Source organism: Netta rufina (assembly GCF_964035555.1).
Source record: "Netta rufina genome assembly, chromosome: 14".
NCBI lineage: Eukaryota > Metazoa > Chordata > Aves > Anseriformes > Anatidae > Netta > Netta rufina.
The window spans coordinates 5,887,277-5,905,499 of record NC_140137.1 but is presented as its reverse complement, the minus strand read 5'-3'; the positions used below and the strand labels follow the sequence as shown (position 1 = coordinate 5,905,499).

The 18,223-nt window shown below is 35.9% G+C and overlaps 1 protein-coding gene across 1 annotated transcript in view; it reads left to right on the top strand.

The window, feature by feature from the left end:
* The window catches only part of SLIT3 (slit guidance ligand 3), a gene marked incomplete at both ends in the record, with an annotated part of 518,009 nt that overhangs the window by 55,670 nt on the left and 444,116 nt on the right, over nucleotides 1-18,223 (top strand). The window contains one exon of the mRNA XM_084295482.1: nucleotides 2,741-2,812. Coding sequence (XP_084151608.1) covers nucleotides 2,741-2,812 — 72 coding nt within the window. The remainder of the gene's footprint in view (nucleotides 1-2,740; nucleotides 2,813-18,223) is intronic.

Genomic DNA, 18,223 nt, shown 5'->3' with positions numbered 1-18,223 from the left:
TTCAAAAAACATATTCCTTGGACGTGGCTTTGAGAAGTCAGATAACTCAGGATTGACAGAGGATAGTTGTGTACATGATTAGAGCTGAAATAACAATTAGAGTAACAACCATTAGAATGCATCTGTACATTTCTCTGGCAGTCTTTTTTCATTGTGATAGATTAAATAAATTCAACACAATATTAGTCAAGAGCTAGCAATTGTGCTGAGTGCGAGTTAAACTAAGAAATGGTTTAATCCTGGACAGATTGGAGAGATGGGCAGTCACCAACCACATGAAGTTTAACAAAAGCAAGTGCTGGGTCCTGCAGCTAGGACAGGGCAACCCTGGCTGTACGTACGGACTGGGCGACAAGATGCTGGCGAGCAGCCCCACAGAGAGGGATCTGGGGGTTGTGGTTGACACCAAGTTGAATATGAGCCAGCTGTGTGCCCTGGTAGCCAGGAGGACCAACCATATCCTAGGGTGCATCAAGCACGGCACTGCTAGTCAGTCGAGGGAGGTGATTGTCCCACTGTACTCTGCGTTGGTGCAGCCTCACCTCAGGTACTGTGTGCAGTTCTGGGCACCACAGCACAAGAAAGACATTGAACTGTTGGAGAGTGTCCAGAGGGGGCGACAAAGATGGTGAGGGGCCTAGAGGGGAAGACGTATGAGGAGCAGCTGAGGGCACTGGGGAAGTGGAGCCTGAGGGGGGACCTCATTGAGATCTACAGCTTCCTCGCAAGGGGGAGTGGAGAGGCAGGTGACCTATTCTCTGTAATCACCAGTGATAGGACCAGTGGGAATGATGTTAAGCTGAGGCAGGGGAGGTTTAGGCTGGGCATCAGGAAGAGGTTCTTCACTGAGAGGGTGGTCACACACTGGAACAGGCTCCCCAGGGACGTAGTCACTGCACCAAGCCTGTCTGAATTTAAGAAGCGATTGGACTGTGCACTTAGGCACATGGTCTAAACATTTGGGCAGACCTGTGTGGTGCCAGGGGTTGGACTCGATGATCCTTATCGGTCCCTTCCAACTCAGGATATTCTATGATTCTGAATGTAATGAAAATTGTCAGTAATTTTGGGAAGGTTACGTTCTAGACTCATCACACTTTTTTCATTGTATTTCATCCTGTTAAGATTTTTTTTCTAAAATATATTAATGCTTAACTGAAAATATGAAATTAATGAGGATTAATTAAGTTGTACGCTATCAACCTTAAAAAAAAAAATGCAATAGTAAGGCTAGCTTAATTCAATATAAAAGTGTGAGATTTCACCTGGGGAAAAAGAATTCAGTTTAAAAGCTCCTATATACTTCCCTAAATGCAAACTAGTGCTTAGTATCTCCCATGTTCTAATTGAGTGTTTCATTTTCTGGTTTGTTCATTAATTTCAGAAATGGAATTGAGTAATTGGTAAAAGTACTGTGAAATAACCAATTTTAATATCTGCTTCTGCTAGCAAGTAGCATGCCTAGTGTGTAATATTTAGACTCTGTAAATAAGGTTGGAAATTTAACCTTTGATCTATTATAGGTGTCAGAAAGAGAAGGAAATATTTCCTTCTCTCCCCTTCTTCCCCCTCCCCTCCCCTTTTTTTCCACAAGACATGTTCATATGGTAGCCATGTGAAAACTCTGCATTTCTCACCCTACAGTCTAAGTGTGATATTTGAAAAGGCTTTTCAATTCAAAAAGAATTTTGAATTCTGGTAGTGATATAACTCAGTGTGTAAGGAAACTGGAAAACAGATATTGAGTGCTAAACACCAGTGGGTTTCTACAAACTCCTGGTGTCTTCTGTGATCTAGATTCTAGGAAATATGCATCCATTATCAAAGTGAAATTTAAGGTAGACTAGAAGAAGGGAGGCAAAAATATGGTCGTATATAAGCATACGCAAGAAGTTATCTTCCTATTTAGAGTAATGTAGCTGTATAGATTTAGTTTAGGTTAACTTCAATACGTAAGTAACGTTAATTAGGACTCTGAAAGCTAGTGACATTTTATTGTCAGTGAAAAAGACTTAGAGGGAAAAGAAGTTTCTTATCAATAGCTCTGTTTTTCAATATTGCAGGGCTGTTTTATGCATTTTACCAAGGACTACCAAGTAAAATGGACTAATGTACAAACACGAAGATTCTTGCAGTTTATAGAACATCTTAAAGATAGTATTTCAAAGCACCATGTATTTTGTTATCTGTATTTTCATACGTTCTACAACACTGTGCATATTTTCAAAGCAGAAATTTAAGAAAATTCTTAATATATATAAATATATACATATGTATATTGTGTGTGTGTACTGTAGAAATAATAGCTAATCTGGAAATAATCTCAGTTGATCAGGTTATTTAATTTTCTGTGCCTAGATGTTTAGAAAGTGGAAGAGAAAATCCAGATACATACTGGTAACTGTTACTCAGAGCAGTGAAAGCTGGATATGGGGGCCATATGATTCACTGTTAGTAGGCATCCAGAGCAAAATTCAAGATAAATAAATGTGTACTCATCCATATTAAAACATTCAAACTTCCTGGTGACTGTCACTTGACTCCCCTACCTCAAGAATGTGGGCAGGTGGTCTACAGATGGCATGGTCTGTTTGGCTTGTCTATGAGTAATGTACACGATGCAGTCTATGCTGAGTTCATAGGAAGAGGAGCTTCATGTGTTGATGCATAATATAATAAGCTTTTTACATTGGAAGATAATCTTATTTATTTATTTATTTATTTTTATTTACCTGTTTAGGCGTCTGAACAAGAATAAATTGCAAGTTCTTCCAGAGCTGCTTTTTCAGAACACCCAGAAGTTAACCAGATTGTAAGTACTATCTGATTTATATTGCTATTGTAAGTTCCTTATTGTTATATGGATTTGCATGTATGTGTTTTGACTGAGGTGAGAGCTTTAATTTTCATGATTTTAGAACTGCTAGATAATAAGGGTTTTTAAGGTGATGTGTTGTCTTTATGTGTACTGGTAATGCCATAGAGCATAAATAGGAAAGAGAAGAGAAACTGTGAAATGCTCCTGTTGTTTGTATCTTCACCATGATGACTTCAAGGTGAATTACTCTCAACTCTCTAAGTAGAGATACAGAAATCACTAAAAGTGGCAACATCTCATCCCTTATAGTCTAGATGTCCTTAAAGAGATTGCATACTCTCAGTATTGAAAATTTACCATATTGACATAACACAGTTTTTTAAATTTTATTTTATTTATTTATTTTAAACTAAGCCAAATCATTGCCAGGCAAAGCAATGTGGTTATGGCTGTTGCCCTTCCAGTCAGGAAGATGAAAAATTCTTTTTCTTCCCTTATTTCCTCATTCTATTGAAATGGAAAAAGAAAAACAAACAAAAAGTTAGATGTTTAGAAGGCATCCCAACCAGTGTGAACACCCAGCTAACATGAGCTTCAAATCATGTTTTTCTTGGGGTGGTGGGAGCTACAAAAAAGCTGAACTCATCAAAAACAAGTTCTGCCAAAGTTTAACTCATGATCCGGCCTGTATTTTTGAAGGATATGGTTGAACTTTTTTTTTTTTTTTAAGCTTGACTTCATTTCTAGATGATTTCATATAAGATTTATGATTTGGTTAGAGATACTGAAAAGCTACAGTAGGATGGCTGAAAAGTTGATACAATCCATGTGGAAGTTTTATAATTGTTTTTATACCTATGTATGTAACCAAACAAAGCAGTGACATAGTTTTCTTACTTCCTGTGGAAATGCAAAACACATGGTGATGATGAAGATTAATTTCGGAATTGGTTGAATATTTAAAAAAAATAGTCTTTTTGTTGAGGTTGGTGTCAGAACTTGCCAATGAAAAACTTACTGTGCAAGTAAAGGACCACATTGTTCTGGAGATAATAAATAAACAAAAAATGAGAAACCATAGCTGTTCTTTGGTGTCAAAATGTACTTGAAACATCTTAGGACTTGGTTTTGACTACTTCAGCTTTTTCATAGCTTTTAAGTGCACTGGAAAATATTTGCTTAATGGGTTTGTTAGGGCTTAGTGATTTGTTTGTGTTTCCTAATGTTGTTTGCTTATTTCTGAAATTCTGTATCTTGAAACTTCTCTTGAGTATAAAGCTTGAGCAGGTACTTGTGGATACCATTATCTGCTCTCCAGAAGATGCTAGTTGTATTTATTTCTTAGAAGACTTGCTTCATGGAGATTTCCTAAAGTGATGGTGATGCCTTTTAAGATTAAAAATAAAGAAAGAAGAATTACAGAGTTTTTATCAATTCATATTGAGCATGCTGTAGCTTTCTCTGTGTGTGGTAGCACTGTACATGGCGTATTATAGGTTTGAAATAAGCTTTCTGGTCATTTGTGGTTTCAAAGGAAGGTTGGTTGTTGATCACTTGTGTGTGTTTATCTTAAAGAACATTGCACAAAGAAGCTATATGAAAGTAATTGAGATTTTTCAATACCAGAGTGGTTTGTTTGTTTTTTTGTTTTTTTTTAGTAGATCATATAATCATGATGCATTATAGTCCTTAACAGTAAGGGTAATAATTTTGCTTTTAGAATATAAAGATTGTAACAAAATTACATTAAATACACTGATTAATATGAGTGCTATATTCTCTAATGCCTCCCAATGGATGCTGTCGAAACATTTGTCTTTATTCACTGACATTCATTCAAAGTCTCGTTACCATTTAATAGTGATTTAGATAGATCACTGTAGCACTGTTTATCAGTAAATATGTGCTTTTTCTTTTGAGTATTATACATACTGTATATTTTAAGTGAAATAAATCTTAGCGAAATGAGCAGTTATGGTTCCAAATGCAGTTGGCTTGTTTTTCAATGATGGGGTAAGAATGAGAACTTTGTTACCTATTGGGATATATGTACATATCTGTATATAGTTAAATTTTGAAGAAAAATAGAAGTATACATCAAAGATAATTACTTTGTTTGTATTACTACTTTTGTTCCTACTGTAGCTTTCAGAGTTGTTCTTTCTCACTTCTCTTAAAACTACTTTTAAATGTAACAGTACCAGTCTACTTAGTTCACAACTGGCTTTCTGGGTAAATCACATCAATGAAGAAGCATGATGCATGCATTCCTCTACTGCAGCTGCTCTGACCTAGCCTTTCAAGAGGAAAGCATAGCTGAGAAGGTGATGAAAGGGAGTAAAAAGCGAAGCAAAAATGTGTGAGTGAGTGATACATGGGTGATGCAGATCCTGTGGAATTTATGATAAGAGAATTAAAATGGAGATAAAAGGTGTAGCTATTTTTTTTCCCCATAATAGTGGTATATTGCTTTTACAGACATACTTTCAAACTACGTTAACTCTAGGCTAGTAAGTTATGTACCGGTTAGTTTATTCTTTTTAAATGGTTATGCTTCTGATAAGCTTGTAAGTGCAAAATGGAGTTTTTAATAGTTGAACTCAATACAGCTCAAATGGTGCCAGGTGTGAAGAACTAATTATTGCTATACATCATGCCCAGCATGGAAAAATTGATCATATTGGGTGGAAATGAGGAGCTTGTAGCGATGGCCACATAGCAAATGCAAAATCAGCAGTGATTCTTACAGCTGTTCTCTTTAGCAGGCATACAGGGAACCATAGCAAACTACAACTGTCAATAAAAGCCCAGACTTTATTTTTAAAAATATAAAAATAAAAACCTTAATGACATTTTAAGTTTGATAACTTGATAGTAGCATAAAATTTAAGCATATTTATTAGCTTTAATAGATTTTTGTGTAGATGGGGTGAGTGACCTGCTTAAATATGCAGAAATTCCGCTTGCCAGAGAGTTTCAGGAAGAAATGGTTAATTTCTTCCTGAATAATGAATATAAATAATGGTTAATGGTTAAAACTTCTAAAACAAATACTAAGATTTCTCTCACTCTTTTGTCAGCTGGACTGAAATGGGCCTGTGAGTTTACTGAAGGAATAGCCTTGATGTAGTTCCATACCAGCAGTGTATCTTATGTCTTGCTGCTGGAAATGGAGGTACAGATCACGATGTTTCTCTGTCAGTGATGTGCTTGAAAATCTAGAGAAGAAACCTCTTTGGTGACGTGTTCTTCTCTTGTTCTGCCTACACACAGTCTCTGTAGTTTGGGACATCTGTCCAGGTGTCCCACGTGCTTTCCTTGTTTGTCTCCATAGCGTACTTGTGTCAGGGCACTGTGTGTTTTCACTAAAAATTCATCTTTAAGATAACTAAGAAATTTGAGCGAGGAAATAGATACTGTCTGAGAAGCCTTCTAAATGAACCACTTAACTCCAGGTACCTTGGCTTTTTTCTCCAACTTTCTCCCAGAGTTCTGAGCTACAGGATATCCTGCATCTTTTACAGCATTGCTTAGACTTCTTTGTCACATCTGGTGAATATTAGAAGCAGGAAAAAAATATCTATAGGGGGAATAAACCTTAAGTGGAATGTGAAACATCCCACCAAATTAGTTTCTCATAAGGTTTTGAGCCTTTTCTTCTAGAAAGAACAGTTATGAGACTTGTGGATTTTGTTTGCTTTAGTTTAAAATGAGACTTTTAAGTTAGTTAGCTGGTGAATGAGCCCTTCAGATTGGATTCTCTGGTGGAAATGTTTACCATTGCTCTGATGCCTTGACTTCCTAGGCTTTCAGCTTCTTGAATGTTTTATCTAGGATAAATAATTGAGTATCTAATAATTCAAACTGCAGGCACTTTTAATGAGAAAACTGAATCATGAAAAATACATTTTTAATATTTCCAGAAATGAAAACTAGAAAAAAATGTTGTATAGTTTCAGATATTAATATTGAGCCATTGAGGAAAAAAGTAATTAACATAATATACATGGTAAAAGTGAAAAAGAATTATAGTAAATGAAAACATGCAAGATAGAAGTTATAAAAACAGGCTTTGATTCTGAGGTTAGTATTTTTAATATTTAAAATAAATTGGGAAATTTATTTATGAAGTTTATAAACATAGCTTTGTGTGTACTGAAATCATGAGTTTCTTCCATATGCACAGCTGGTTTATAAAATGGTCATACTGTATCTGTTTTTTCACTGAAGGCCAGGTGTGCTAATGGTCCATGATGAGATATTTAAATATTTAAAAACAAAACAACAACAGCAAAAAAAAAAAACAACTCAAGCCAGCTCCTGAATTGTAAAAGGAAAGCAGCGTTCCTTAGTTCAGATGAAAATAACCCGTAAGTGCTCTGAGTCTTGCTGTGGATCAGCTGCTCTTAGGAGAATGAAAGAGGATATGTGGAACTTCATTAACCTGCGCTCATCCCTTGTCATTTGTAATGAAACTTAAGGTGTTTTATCTGATTGCTTCTGCATGCCATTTACTTTCAAAATGTTTTCTTCCTGAAATAAGAAAAGTGTAATGATCGTTGTGTTTACAATTAATTTAAAATAACAGTATGAACCTGATGTGCTACTTACAACCATGATTTTGACAAGTGCAGTGTAAATTAGATTTTACTAATTTCTGCTTTATTTTGAGGGCTTTTATGGCTAAGATGCTTAATGTAGCTTGGAAATTCATATGTTTGCTTCACCAAAAATTTGTTCCTGATTTTTTAGAGCTGTCATTTGTAAACCATCCTTTCCAGTCTGATCCTTAGCAAGCAAAGCATAAAATCATGCTTTCTGATCAAATTCTGAAGCTTTTATCTAACAATTGTCATCAGAAGACCTGTTTGGAAAAGGGACAGTTCATAATTTTTCTTAGTGTCCCCTTAATTTTTCTTTGTGTTCTCTTCCTAGAAAGAGCGATCTTGCAGATATGGCTTACAGCTCCATTATCATTTCATATTAAAGCAGGATCCTGACAATTTAGATACTACACGAGTTTGAGTTATGGTGTTGCCATGACAAAATAGCAAGGGCTGTAAAAGCATGGTTTTGTGGTTTTTCCACATCCAATAACTGTAGTTTTACTGTGCATAGATCGCAGCAGGTCTTTTTAGAAGACAGTAAATAATTATAGTAAGTGTTTGCTGGTCTCCAGGGAGCACTTCTGCTTGAGAAAGATGTGCATTAGGTCAGAGGTTTGTGCTGCAGATAGCTGGATGACATTTACACCGTTTATCAAGCCGAAGTCATTTTATATCTTCTTTTTGTCTCTGGTTGCAAATAATATATTATATTTATTTTTTTCATATAAATACACCAGTTTTATATGGGAAGTCTAAGGATTCTTTCTCCTGTTTAAATTAGTGCAGAAGATAACTTGAATTTTCAAGAATATGATTTTTTTTAAAAAAGAAAATTAAAAGTATAAAATAAGTGAGGACAAAAGACTTTGGCTTCAGTGTTGCTTTTACCCTTCTGTGAAACTGGTTATTCAAAATGATACTGAGCAAAAGTCTTGTTTGTCTTCCTAGGGCAAATAGACATGACTGGAGTAGAACGGGTGCTCTTGGTAAAAGTTACTTATGGGTTTTAGTGGCTTCTTTCTGCTAAGAAGACATCTATTGCCAACTTCTGTGATCGGTTATTCTATTACGTAGCTATTTAAGGTAGTTTGTGGCAAAGGTACATATATTTCCAGAATAAATATCACACATGCCAATTAAGTACAAGTCTGCATTGGAAATAAGCTGTATTACTGTTATCTGAGTAACTGAAATATTACCTTTCATTTTCAGTATTTACTAGAAATAATGTGTTTTCCCATGCTTGTAAAATGAGACATACTATTTTGGTTGGTGTTCAGTCAAAGAATTCAGGAGGTTCACAATTTGTAAGATTATTTTGATACTACCTTATTTGGTAGCTTTAAACATGTTGCTGGGTGTCTGTTTTCCTAAATGTATATTTTTTAAAAGCACTCTTACCAGTGTGTTCTAGTTGCATATCATGTAGACATAAGATAACATTAAGTAAGAGAAATAACTTTCAATAGGATTATACTGTTATTGCCCACTTAAGCATTTTACAGTTTAGGATTGTGTTAGTTTATTTTACTAACACCCAGAATACCCTTGTGAACTTCCTAAGTCCAGCCCCAGAACTTTATGTTAACAGGGCTGTTGTAAATAGTTTCTGATGCATTCTAAAATTCTTCTTACTCTTAATATCAAGAAGAAGAAATATCAGTAAAATTTAATATTTAGTCATTTAATTCAATTAGACATTAATTCCCATCAGAATTATTTCTTACCTCCATAATATTTAATATCCTATGTTGTTCAGCCAAACATATCTTTTCTGAACTTCTGCAGGCTATTCATATTTGTTTTCCTTGCTTTGGAGGTCTTTTTTTTTTTTTTTTTTTTTTTTTTTTTTTTTTTTTAACAGTTGCAAAGCCATTGTCTTTTTAAGCTCAGGAATTTGATAGATGACTTTTGCTTCTGGAGAGAATGGGACTTCTGTGTTAGCATGGAAATCCTGATGTCAACAACTTCTGGCACTGAGTAACTGCTGATTCGGTTCTGGATCTGTGTGTGAAGGTGGGATTGAATGTCTTTATAGATATGCAGTTGCATGAAATAATATAAAAGTGATTAGTGCCAAAATATGTATGTTAGATATAATTCTTTTAAGCAGATGAAGAGGGTGCTTGTGTTCACATTTTAATGTGAAATGATCAAACTTTGTGGATAACTAGATTTTGCTTTTAAAGAGAGATCCCTAAGTTTCAATTTCTGTGTCATGAGTGAATTGAATACTGCAACCATGGAAATAGGCTCGTTAGAGAAGTTTCTGAGAAAAATTGCAAATTCAGTCTGTTAATTCAGCTGTTTCTTCTTCTTCTTCTTCTTTTCCCTCTACTTTTTATCCAGTGTATTATTCCACTTTCTTACTCAGTGCATCTCTCAGGGTATGGCTTCTTTGTCAAGTGGTAGAGACCAAAATGTGATCAGCGCAGAAAGCAAGCTACATCACTTTTAAGGCTTTGTAGATGCACCGACTGCATTGAGTTGTTCTGGGTGAATATCCTGCATGATTTGTAAAATGGGGAAATTTATGATTCTTGTATTTTGCTCAGCTAACCAGTATTACAAGGCCCTTTTATAAATGGTGTCAAAGGTGTTGTCTTGCAGTAATTTCACATGAAAATGATATAATTTGTATCAATAAAATCTTTTAAGATCTGTTGGTGAAACAGACTGTTTTGCTGCTTTTATGTGAGTTGCTACAAAGACAGCTCGATCAGAACTCCTTGGTTACTCATCACCTGGGTAGATGGAGACATGGTTTGTGAAGGTGTTCGTGTATGCTCTGCCAATTTTGAAAGGCATCAGCTTCAGCTTCTGGTTTTGGAGTGACAAGTTAGAACTGGGGGGGAAGCACAGTGACTCAGCTGCTTGTTATGATGGTTTCACATGACTAACAGCTATTGCAGAGTTCTTGACATACAGTAGTTGTGGGTGGGCATATTGGCTTACCATTTTCTTACATTAGTGTTTGGAACTTCAGTCTTTTGCTCTTGTTAGCACCAGTTCAAGTGTAGCTCCCTTTGAAGTAGGGGTGAGCTTTGGGAGACAGTTGTCAGAGTGGGTGCTTCTGTTGAAGTCATGGGTGACTTTGCTCAATTCAAGGGGACTGAATAGCTGCGGAGGTTGCTGGGTGGTCAGAGAACAGTTAGGTCCTATCTGCAAGTATATTATCTCTGTAGGTATTCTGACCTGATGGTTTGTAGGCCACTTCTTTTCCAGAAGTTGACTAACCATGTTGGTCTGACTGCATGCTGGAAGAAGTTTGTTGCAGTCAGATTTACTGCATTTGCTTTGGTAACTTGTTGTTTTGGTCCCTTTACTAGAGCTAGCCTGCAAATGTCAGCACATCATGGTATCACAAAATTGTCTAGGTTGGAAGAGACCTCAAGATCATCGAGTCCAACCTCTGACCTAACGCTAACAAGTATCCTTGCATATAATTAACTAACATTGCTTCTCTTGTTTAAAATTTTCCTTTTAGTTAATTCATGCATGAATATCTTTAGTGATTTCCCTATTGATTTTGCATTGAGAGAAGCTGAAAAGCATTTTGCTGAATGCTCTACTAGTGGTTCCTGCCCATGGTTTAAATGAACGGTTGCAAATTTCCTTTTAAATTTTCATGATTGCAACTTGGAGAAAGTGCAGAATAGTTACAACTTTGTTGGTTAACAGGAGATTAGAATAGGAGTGCTTAACGTTATTTTTGTATTTGAGGCTATTTCCCTGAGGTGAATGTAGGAACAGATTGAATGGGTGACTTGAAACACAGACATCTCATCGGCTTAACAGGGAAAAATATAATAGTGATAATGTAAATATTTCCATTCCTTGCCATAACAGGTTGTCATACTTCAAGATGAATTCATCCTTCAAGATGAATTTATATCCAGTGTCTTGTAAAAGTCCTTTGAAATGCTCTGGAAATACCTTGGAAATAATGAGAGTTGGTTTTGGTGTGCACAGGGGTAGTAGAAGCAGGTGATGCAGTCATTGTTGAGGTGGCAAAGAGAGGGTTCTATTCTGCTTCCACAGCAAGTCTGGATTTTAATCAGTGACTTAAAAAGTGAAAGGCCATTTTCCATCACTGGCTTTCTGGCACCCACCTCTGCACTTTGCTGTTTTGTAGCAGTCGAACGCAGCTTTATCTGTGAAGATTCATTGTGTATTCAGAGTGCCCTGAGTGTAAAGGTTATTGTGAGGAAAATGATGCAAGACCAAACACTTCGTTGTTTTAATTCTCATTTTATTCTAGAAAGCTGTAATGTGTACAATAGGAAGCTTAAGTCAGGCTTTCTGGATCTTTTCAGTATGTTTCAATATGGGAGCAATAGGCCATGCCTATTTAAAGTATTTCAGACATTTAGAGATCATCAAAATGAATACTGCTATACCTTGTAAATGCACCATAGTTGCATTTGAAATAAAATCATAAATGTTCCAGGATTTCATTACTATTTAGATCTCCGTCAGCTGAGAGAAATGATGGGATTGGAGCCTGAGGCATGTGTCTGTGTGATGCTGCCCTTCACAAGGGTCAGCGTGGAGCTGTGCTGGGAGGGATGGGATCAGGACTGAGGTGATTTCATGTCCCAAATGTAGTCTGCATTGTAAAACTTGTAAGAGTAGCAACTATTTATGAAACAAAATTTAAATAACCTGTGCAAGTCATGCAATGTTATGTTACTACAGAAATAGATCAGCAAGGGAGGTTTATTAACTTCTCAGTCTTATGACTAAGAGGAGGATGTGATACAAGGTGTGCCTTAGAGCTGCTCTTATTTCTTAGCTCCCTGTAACATATTGAAAGCCAAGGCTTATGACACCTTGTGTAAAAAGATTCTAAGAGCTGTTTTTCAGCGTGTTTCTTCTTATATAATGCTTTGGAAAGTAGATAATTCAAAGATGCAGTAATTCCACTGTTGAAGTTTGAGATTTTTACAATAAAAATTCAAACACTATTCAGAAATGTCATTAAGCATTTTTGGAATTAAATATACATCTTTTGATTTGCTTTTTTAAAACTTGCTGGTGGGCTGTTAATAAGGACAGACACATCCATGAAAAGTTGTGTTTTTTTTAGGAAACAGTTGATAAGGATTTACTTAACATCCCTTCATATAACAATAGCAATTAAGTTATATTTTGGAGTGGTTTAAATGAAAAATGCAATGACAGTTGTTACTGAACTCTGAATGGAAAAAATGTTGAAAAATAAGGTAGCCAGTATCACAGCATCTAAATTTTATGTTTCCACGCTTAGTGTCTTGTGTGAAGTGTGTAATCTTGTGCCCTATCATACAGTCATGTGAAGAGAACTCATTATTTTGTCAGTTCTGATAATATCACTGTGCCAGTCCTGCTTGCAACATGGTTCCTGTACCAATGCAAGTGCAGAAGGTCGCTGAGTGCACTAGAACATTATCAGTCTCCAAGAGCTAGGCTGATTTTTCTATGACTGATGTGCATGTACACGGTAACCATATCTTTGAAAGTATTATGAATAGAATATTTGCTTTTTTCCTTGATTCACTTGTATTCACACTTTCCTGTTCCGCTCTTTCCCAATAATTGCTTTATTAATCCCATACTTGACATTCCCTTCCTGGGAGCAGAGTTGACTTAACCTTCTGCTTAGTTTCTGTTAGCACCTGAGCTTTTTCTGCAGAACTGGCAGCTGTTCTGATGTCTGATCTTAGTTTATTTTGGGCTTAGTCTATTTGGGTACTTGGTCAGTAGGAGGTACTTCACTTAACTTGCCTTGCTTTGCTCTAGAGGCCTGATATTTCTTCTGCTATAGAAGAAATATTTTCTGTATTTCTATTGCTGCAAAAGACTACCCTTGAAATAGCAGTTCCAGGATTTTGCAATGCGATAATATTAGCTGCCATAAAACATGTCTGTCAGTCATTTTAATATACAGAGGATGTGGTGGCACATCCTCACCTGAGCAAGGGTATTGCTCCAGAAGGCAGTGACTCACCTAACGGAGTTATCTACTGAAGCCCCACGCATTTTGTTGTGTTTTCTTCTATTAGCTATGGTAGTGGGAAGTGCTTGGTACAGTGTTGCTATTTCTATCAGTCCTTCATGTAATGAGGACAGAATTAGACTACCATTGCTCAGTTAGTCTGCTTAGTTTTGACTTGCAAGGCAACATTTGTCAAGTATTTTGATAAAGTGTACTTCATATGCATCAATAATTACATGCTCCAGAGGGACCACAGTGACAGTGGCATTGTTCCTGACATGAGAGCATGCAAATTTTCCATAAGCCTTGGGAATGCAGCATGCCACTTAAGCCAGTTGGTGGTGAACTTCAAAAGAAAACAATTGATGTTGCTTTTTTATTGGCCTTGAGGTTTTCACTGTTTTATCTTCAAAACTGGTATTTCAGTTGCTTGAAAGGAATTATTTTCCTTCACTGCTTGTTAGTTGTTTTTCCAAATGGCATTACTACTTTTTAGAAATGAGGACTACCTCACTCTCTTGCAGCTGCAACTTATTGTGGCTCCTATTTAATTAGATGATCCAATTTCATTGTATTTAAATACGTATGTGTACAGAGAACCCATCATGAGATTGGTCTGTGGATAGTAGCGGCTTACAAAAGACGTGGATCTGATGTCAAACTTTGCAAAATAATAATGTTATTTTAAAAAGGAAATTGGAAAAAGATCATGAGCTAGATTTTTTTTTCAACTTCAGAGTTGAAGCTTCAGATACTCATACTGAAACAAGCTCCTTCAGTTACCAGTGGATATTAAATGCTAGATATATGCTACAAATGCTGGAGGTATTGATGTCTACACTGAATTTCCGCTGAGTTGGATACCCAGTGACACTATTTCTGTGTAACTTTAAACTGCACTTTTTGAATTATGCAACAGTTAGATACTTGAGAAACTAAAGTTGAGTAAATAACTTAGAAACCAGAGTTAGAGTAACTTTCCACCATTTCACTTGTTTCAACTGTTTTCCTCTGTACAGGTTATGTGGGGATTTGTTTTTTCATTTTTTCCCCAACTAATGTGTCTCACTTTTGGGGTATCATATTATGTTGTCAAAGTCATTTGTCCCTTTCTACAGAAGAAAGAGATTCTTCTGGTTTTCTTCCTGTCACTTAAGGAAGAATGGAGCATCGTAACCTCATCTGACTGAGGCTGGCCATGCTTTGAGTGGGAATTTGAACCAGATGGCCTCCACAGGACCTCTACAACCTGAGCTGTTATGTGGTTAAATATATTACTTGCAGTAGTTAATGCAACAGTTTGGAAGCTTTCAGCTAGTTTAAGGTTTGGCACTTTTTGTGGATTGTGCATTTTTTCCTTTTTCTTTTTTCTATTTTTTGAGGATTCCATATAAAAGATTAGATGTAGTAGACAGGATTTTTGTGGGTGCTGGAAGATGCTGTGCCTAAGAGGTGCAAGATTGTGCTTATCACCAGTATCTTGCTTGAGTGTGAGATGAAGGTTCTCAACTCCCACAAAATTTGAAAGTTAGCAAAGTTTGAGGAGCTGCTGCTAAAGCAAATCATTTTTGTCTGTTTGCTGCCCTAGATTATGCTGTTCAGATCTGCTTGTAATGTTGACTTTAGTATCCTATTCAGAAGTAGATGTGCCTTGGTGCTGAGTGTTTTTACTTTCCATGTTGTTACAACTCATTGTGGGAGAAAGGTACTTGCTCCATCCCTTTCCTGAATGTGACCCAATTCTGCTCTACTTAAAACCATCTTGTGAAAGCCAAATGACTTGCATAGTAGGCCTTGTTAAGATTATTATGTACTTAAAGTTGCTTCCTTGTCTATTCTAGAAAAGAAAATAACAAACGTCCTCTTGGCCTTAGAGGTTTCCTTCCCATAAGCTTTTCCAGAGAGGGCTTCTATCTTTTTTTTTAACCTGTTTTTTTTTTTTTTTTTTTTTTTTTTTTTTTTTTCCTGGAAGACCCATGTTTTCCTACATTGGATGAGTCATAAAGATGCTATTTGGGACATGTGCTATGGTCAGTACTGCTCATACAACTTGTAGCCTCTTGTGGGTACTGCAGTAATGATGACAGCTGTGAGTTAGCTACCAGCCCACTTTCATTTTTTGGCCACATGGCAACCATGGCTATATCAATAATGCGAGTATAGAGTTTTTCCAATAAAATAAGATTTTCATTATTCAAAGTGGAATAGTTTCAATATTTCTACACACACGTATTTCTGAGTCTGCCAAAATTTTTATTTCTGCCCTGTGTCGTTTTTGTAAAAGTGTTGAATGGTTAAAATTTGGAAGAAGGGCAAATTAGTCTGAATCTTGCAGTATCAAAGAACATAGCTTTTGAATTTAAATGATGCTACCTTCACTGAACGTTGCAACTATAGAAATGCAGTTGTTCCAATTCTGATTATCAATCTGTTGAATTTGGTTTAATTTTTAAACTTATTTCCAAATGGCCTCTAATATAATTGTATTATCACGTCAGCAATCTGTTTCAATTCCGTAAAATTCCCAGCTATTTTAAAGAATGATTAAAAAAGACTTTAAGGTAAAGTTGACTGGAATGTATACTGAAAGTCAGGCATGGTTTAAGCTACTCCAAAATTGAGCTCATGTCAGAAGTGGAATTGCTAAGTGAAGTGAAAGATGAGCCCAAACAATATATAAAATGGGATGGTGAAGTGGCAGAACTGGTGTGACCCTGTGGAGGCAACTGCTGAGTCTTTATTCTGTTTTATTGCATGCATTTATTTAAAAATATAAGCATGTGTTCTTCAGTGTCTTGGAGACATGCACATTATTTCCTGTGTGTCTATGTGTTTTGAGAATCATGGATTTCATTTCCTTTTTCTAACCTTCTTTCAGATTTCATTGCATTTGTATTTGGATGGTGGATTTTGGGGAGGGGTATACCTATCTTTAATTGTAATATTTTCAATCACTGTAGATTTCACTTCTGTGATAGAAAGTATGAATTTCATGATTGTATATGTGAGAGAATATTCTGTTATTTTCATTTTGTTGGGTTTAGGTTCTGCAATTAATGTAGATTCTTTTACAGATCAAGCAACTTTAAATAGAGACCAAGGGAAAAAAAAAAAAAAGTAACTGAGCAGGTGATAGAAAGATTTATCTTGCCAAAGAGAAGATATTTAAAGATGATGCATGACATTGTTATTCGATATGCATCATTTTTGAATACTTGAATGTATTGGAACTATGTTTGTCCAGTTTAATTTTCCTGTGTGCATTTCCTGTGATATATATTTTTCACCACAATCACTGAATTACTTACTTTGACATAGATGTGTACATCGACATAGATGTGTACATCAAAACTTTTTTTTTTCCCGAGAAGTATTGTCTTTTCTCCCCCTCAAGTTCTGGGAGTATATATGGGGGGCTGTGTGTGTATAAAATCATCTAATATATTCCAAAATACTAACATTTTGTTCTGACATGCAGATTAACTAATGAGTTTGGAGTTTTCACATAGCCAGCACAGAAATGGGGTATATTGCTTAGACTGGTATGTCAATAATAGGTGATGCGTGAAGTAACTGTCAATTATGTAAATGCTAGAAGCACTTGAATTCTAGGAGGACTTATCTTTAAAGAAAAGAACATCTGAAATGATGTTCTTTATGTGTGTGCATGTGTGTGTGTGTATATATATATATATAAAAGAAGTAATAGAAGACTAAGTCAGTTTGAAATTGCTCCCAACAAAGAATAATGGTTAATGGTCGAGATGGTTGAGCACTGTGTTTGTTACTTGGCTTTTCTTCAGGGCATATGTGTGATTTATTTTGTTTAAAAATAATAATGAAGACATTTCATTTGAACTGGTCTACTCCACTGACAAAATTTTTGCCTTGTCCTTGTATCTCCTTGTATTTTGTGTTTCTGTTAAAGGCACGGATTGGAACTTAGGGCAGTGTTTTTAGTCAGTATGTGAGGTGCTAACTATAGAAAATAAACGTTGCTTATTTTAGAAATTTGAGACAATGCTGATTTTATATTAAATAATTCTAGATAATTATTACCTTTAATTCTTAAACTGCTTTTTATTTGGTTACTTTGAAGGTGTTCCAAATAATTCCCGGAGTGTTTATTTTATCAAGCAACTTCTGTTCATGATTCTGTGCATTGCAGTTTTATGCATGTAGCTATGATGCTTATTGGAAATATTATATTTAATTATCACTTAACACGCTAACGAAGGAACTTGCTTACTTGCATTGCAGAGTTAATGCAGCTCATAGGGTCATACTTTTACAATTCTTAAGGGAAAATATAGAAACTGCTTTTGAGGTGCAATGCCTTTCTTTCCTTTGAGTTATTCTCAGTGCTCTTCAGTATGTGAATAGGAAAAAAAAAAAAAAACAGGAAATTTATTTTGGCTTACTGTCAGCTGTCATCACTTAATAAAAATACAGCTAGAAACTACTTCTGGGAATTGAAGCTTTTTAAAATTATTTTTATTTTTTAACGCCCCTCCTCATAATTTTATGCTGGTATCAACTAATTGGTTGCTTTTAGTTCACTTGTGCCTGGACATAAAACTCTGAGAGGACGGAAGAAGAGAGGCAGAGGGATCTCTGCACTGTCTGGCAGCGTGGAAGAGACAGTTGTGTAGGAAGCTCTTACAGCAAAGGTTTCATTCCAGTTTTGCTGTTCTAGTGTCTTTAAACTAAATAATAGCTAGCAGGAGCCAGGCCCACTGGGTATTTGTATAGGAGGCTCTCTGTAGTGCGAATTTGCGTGATTACCTCTGGGGTAGTGCCTGCTGATTTACTGCAGTTCCA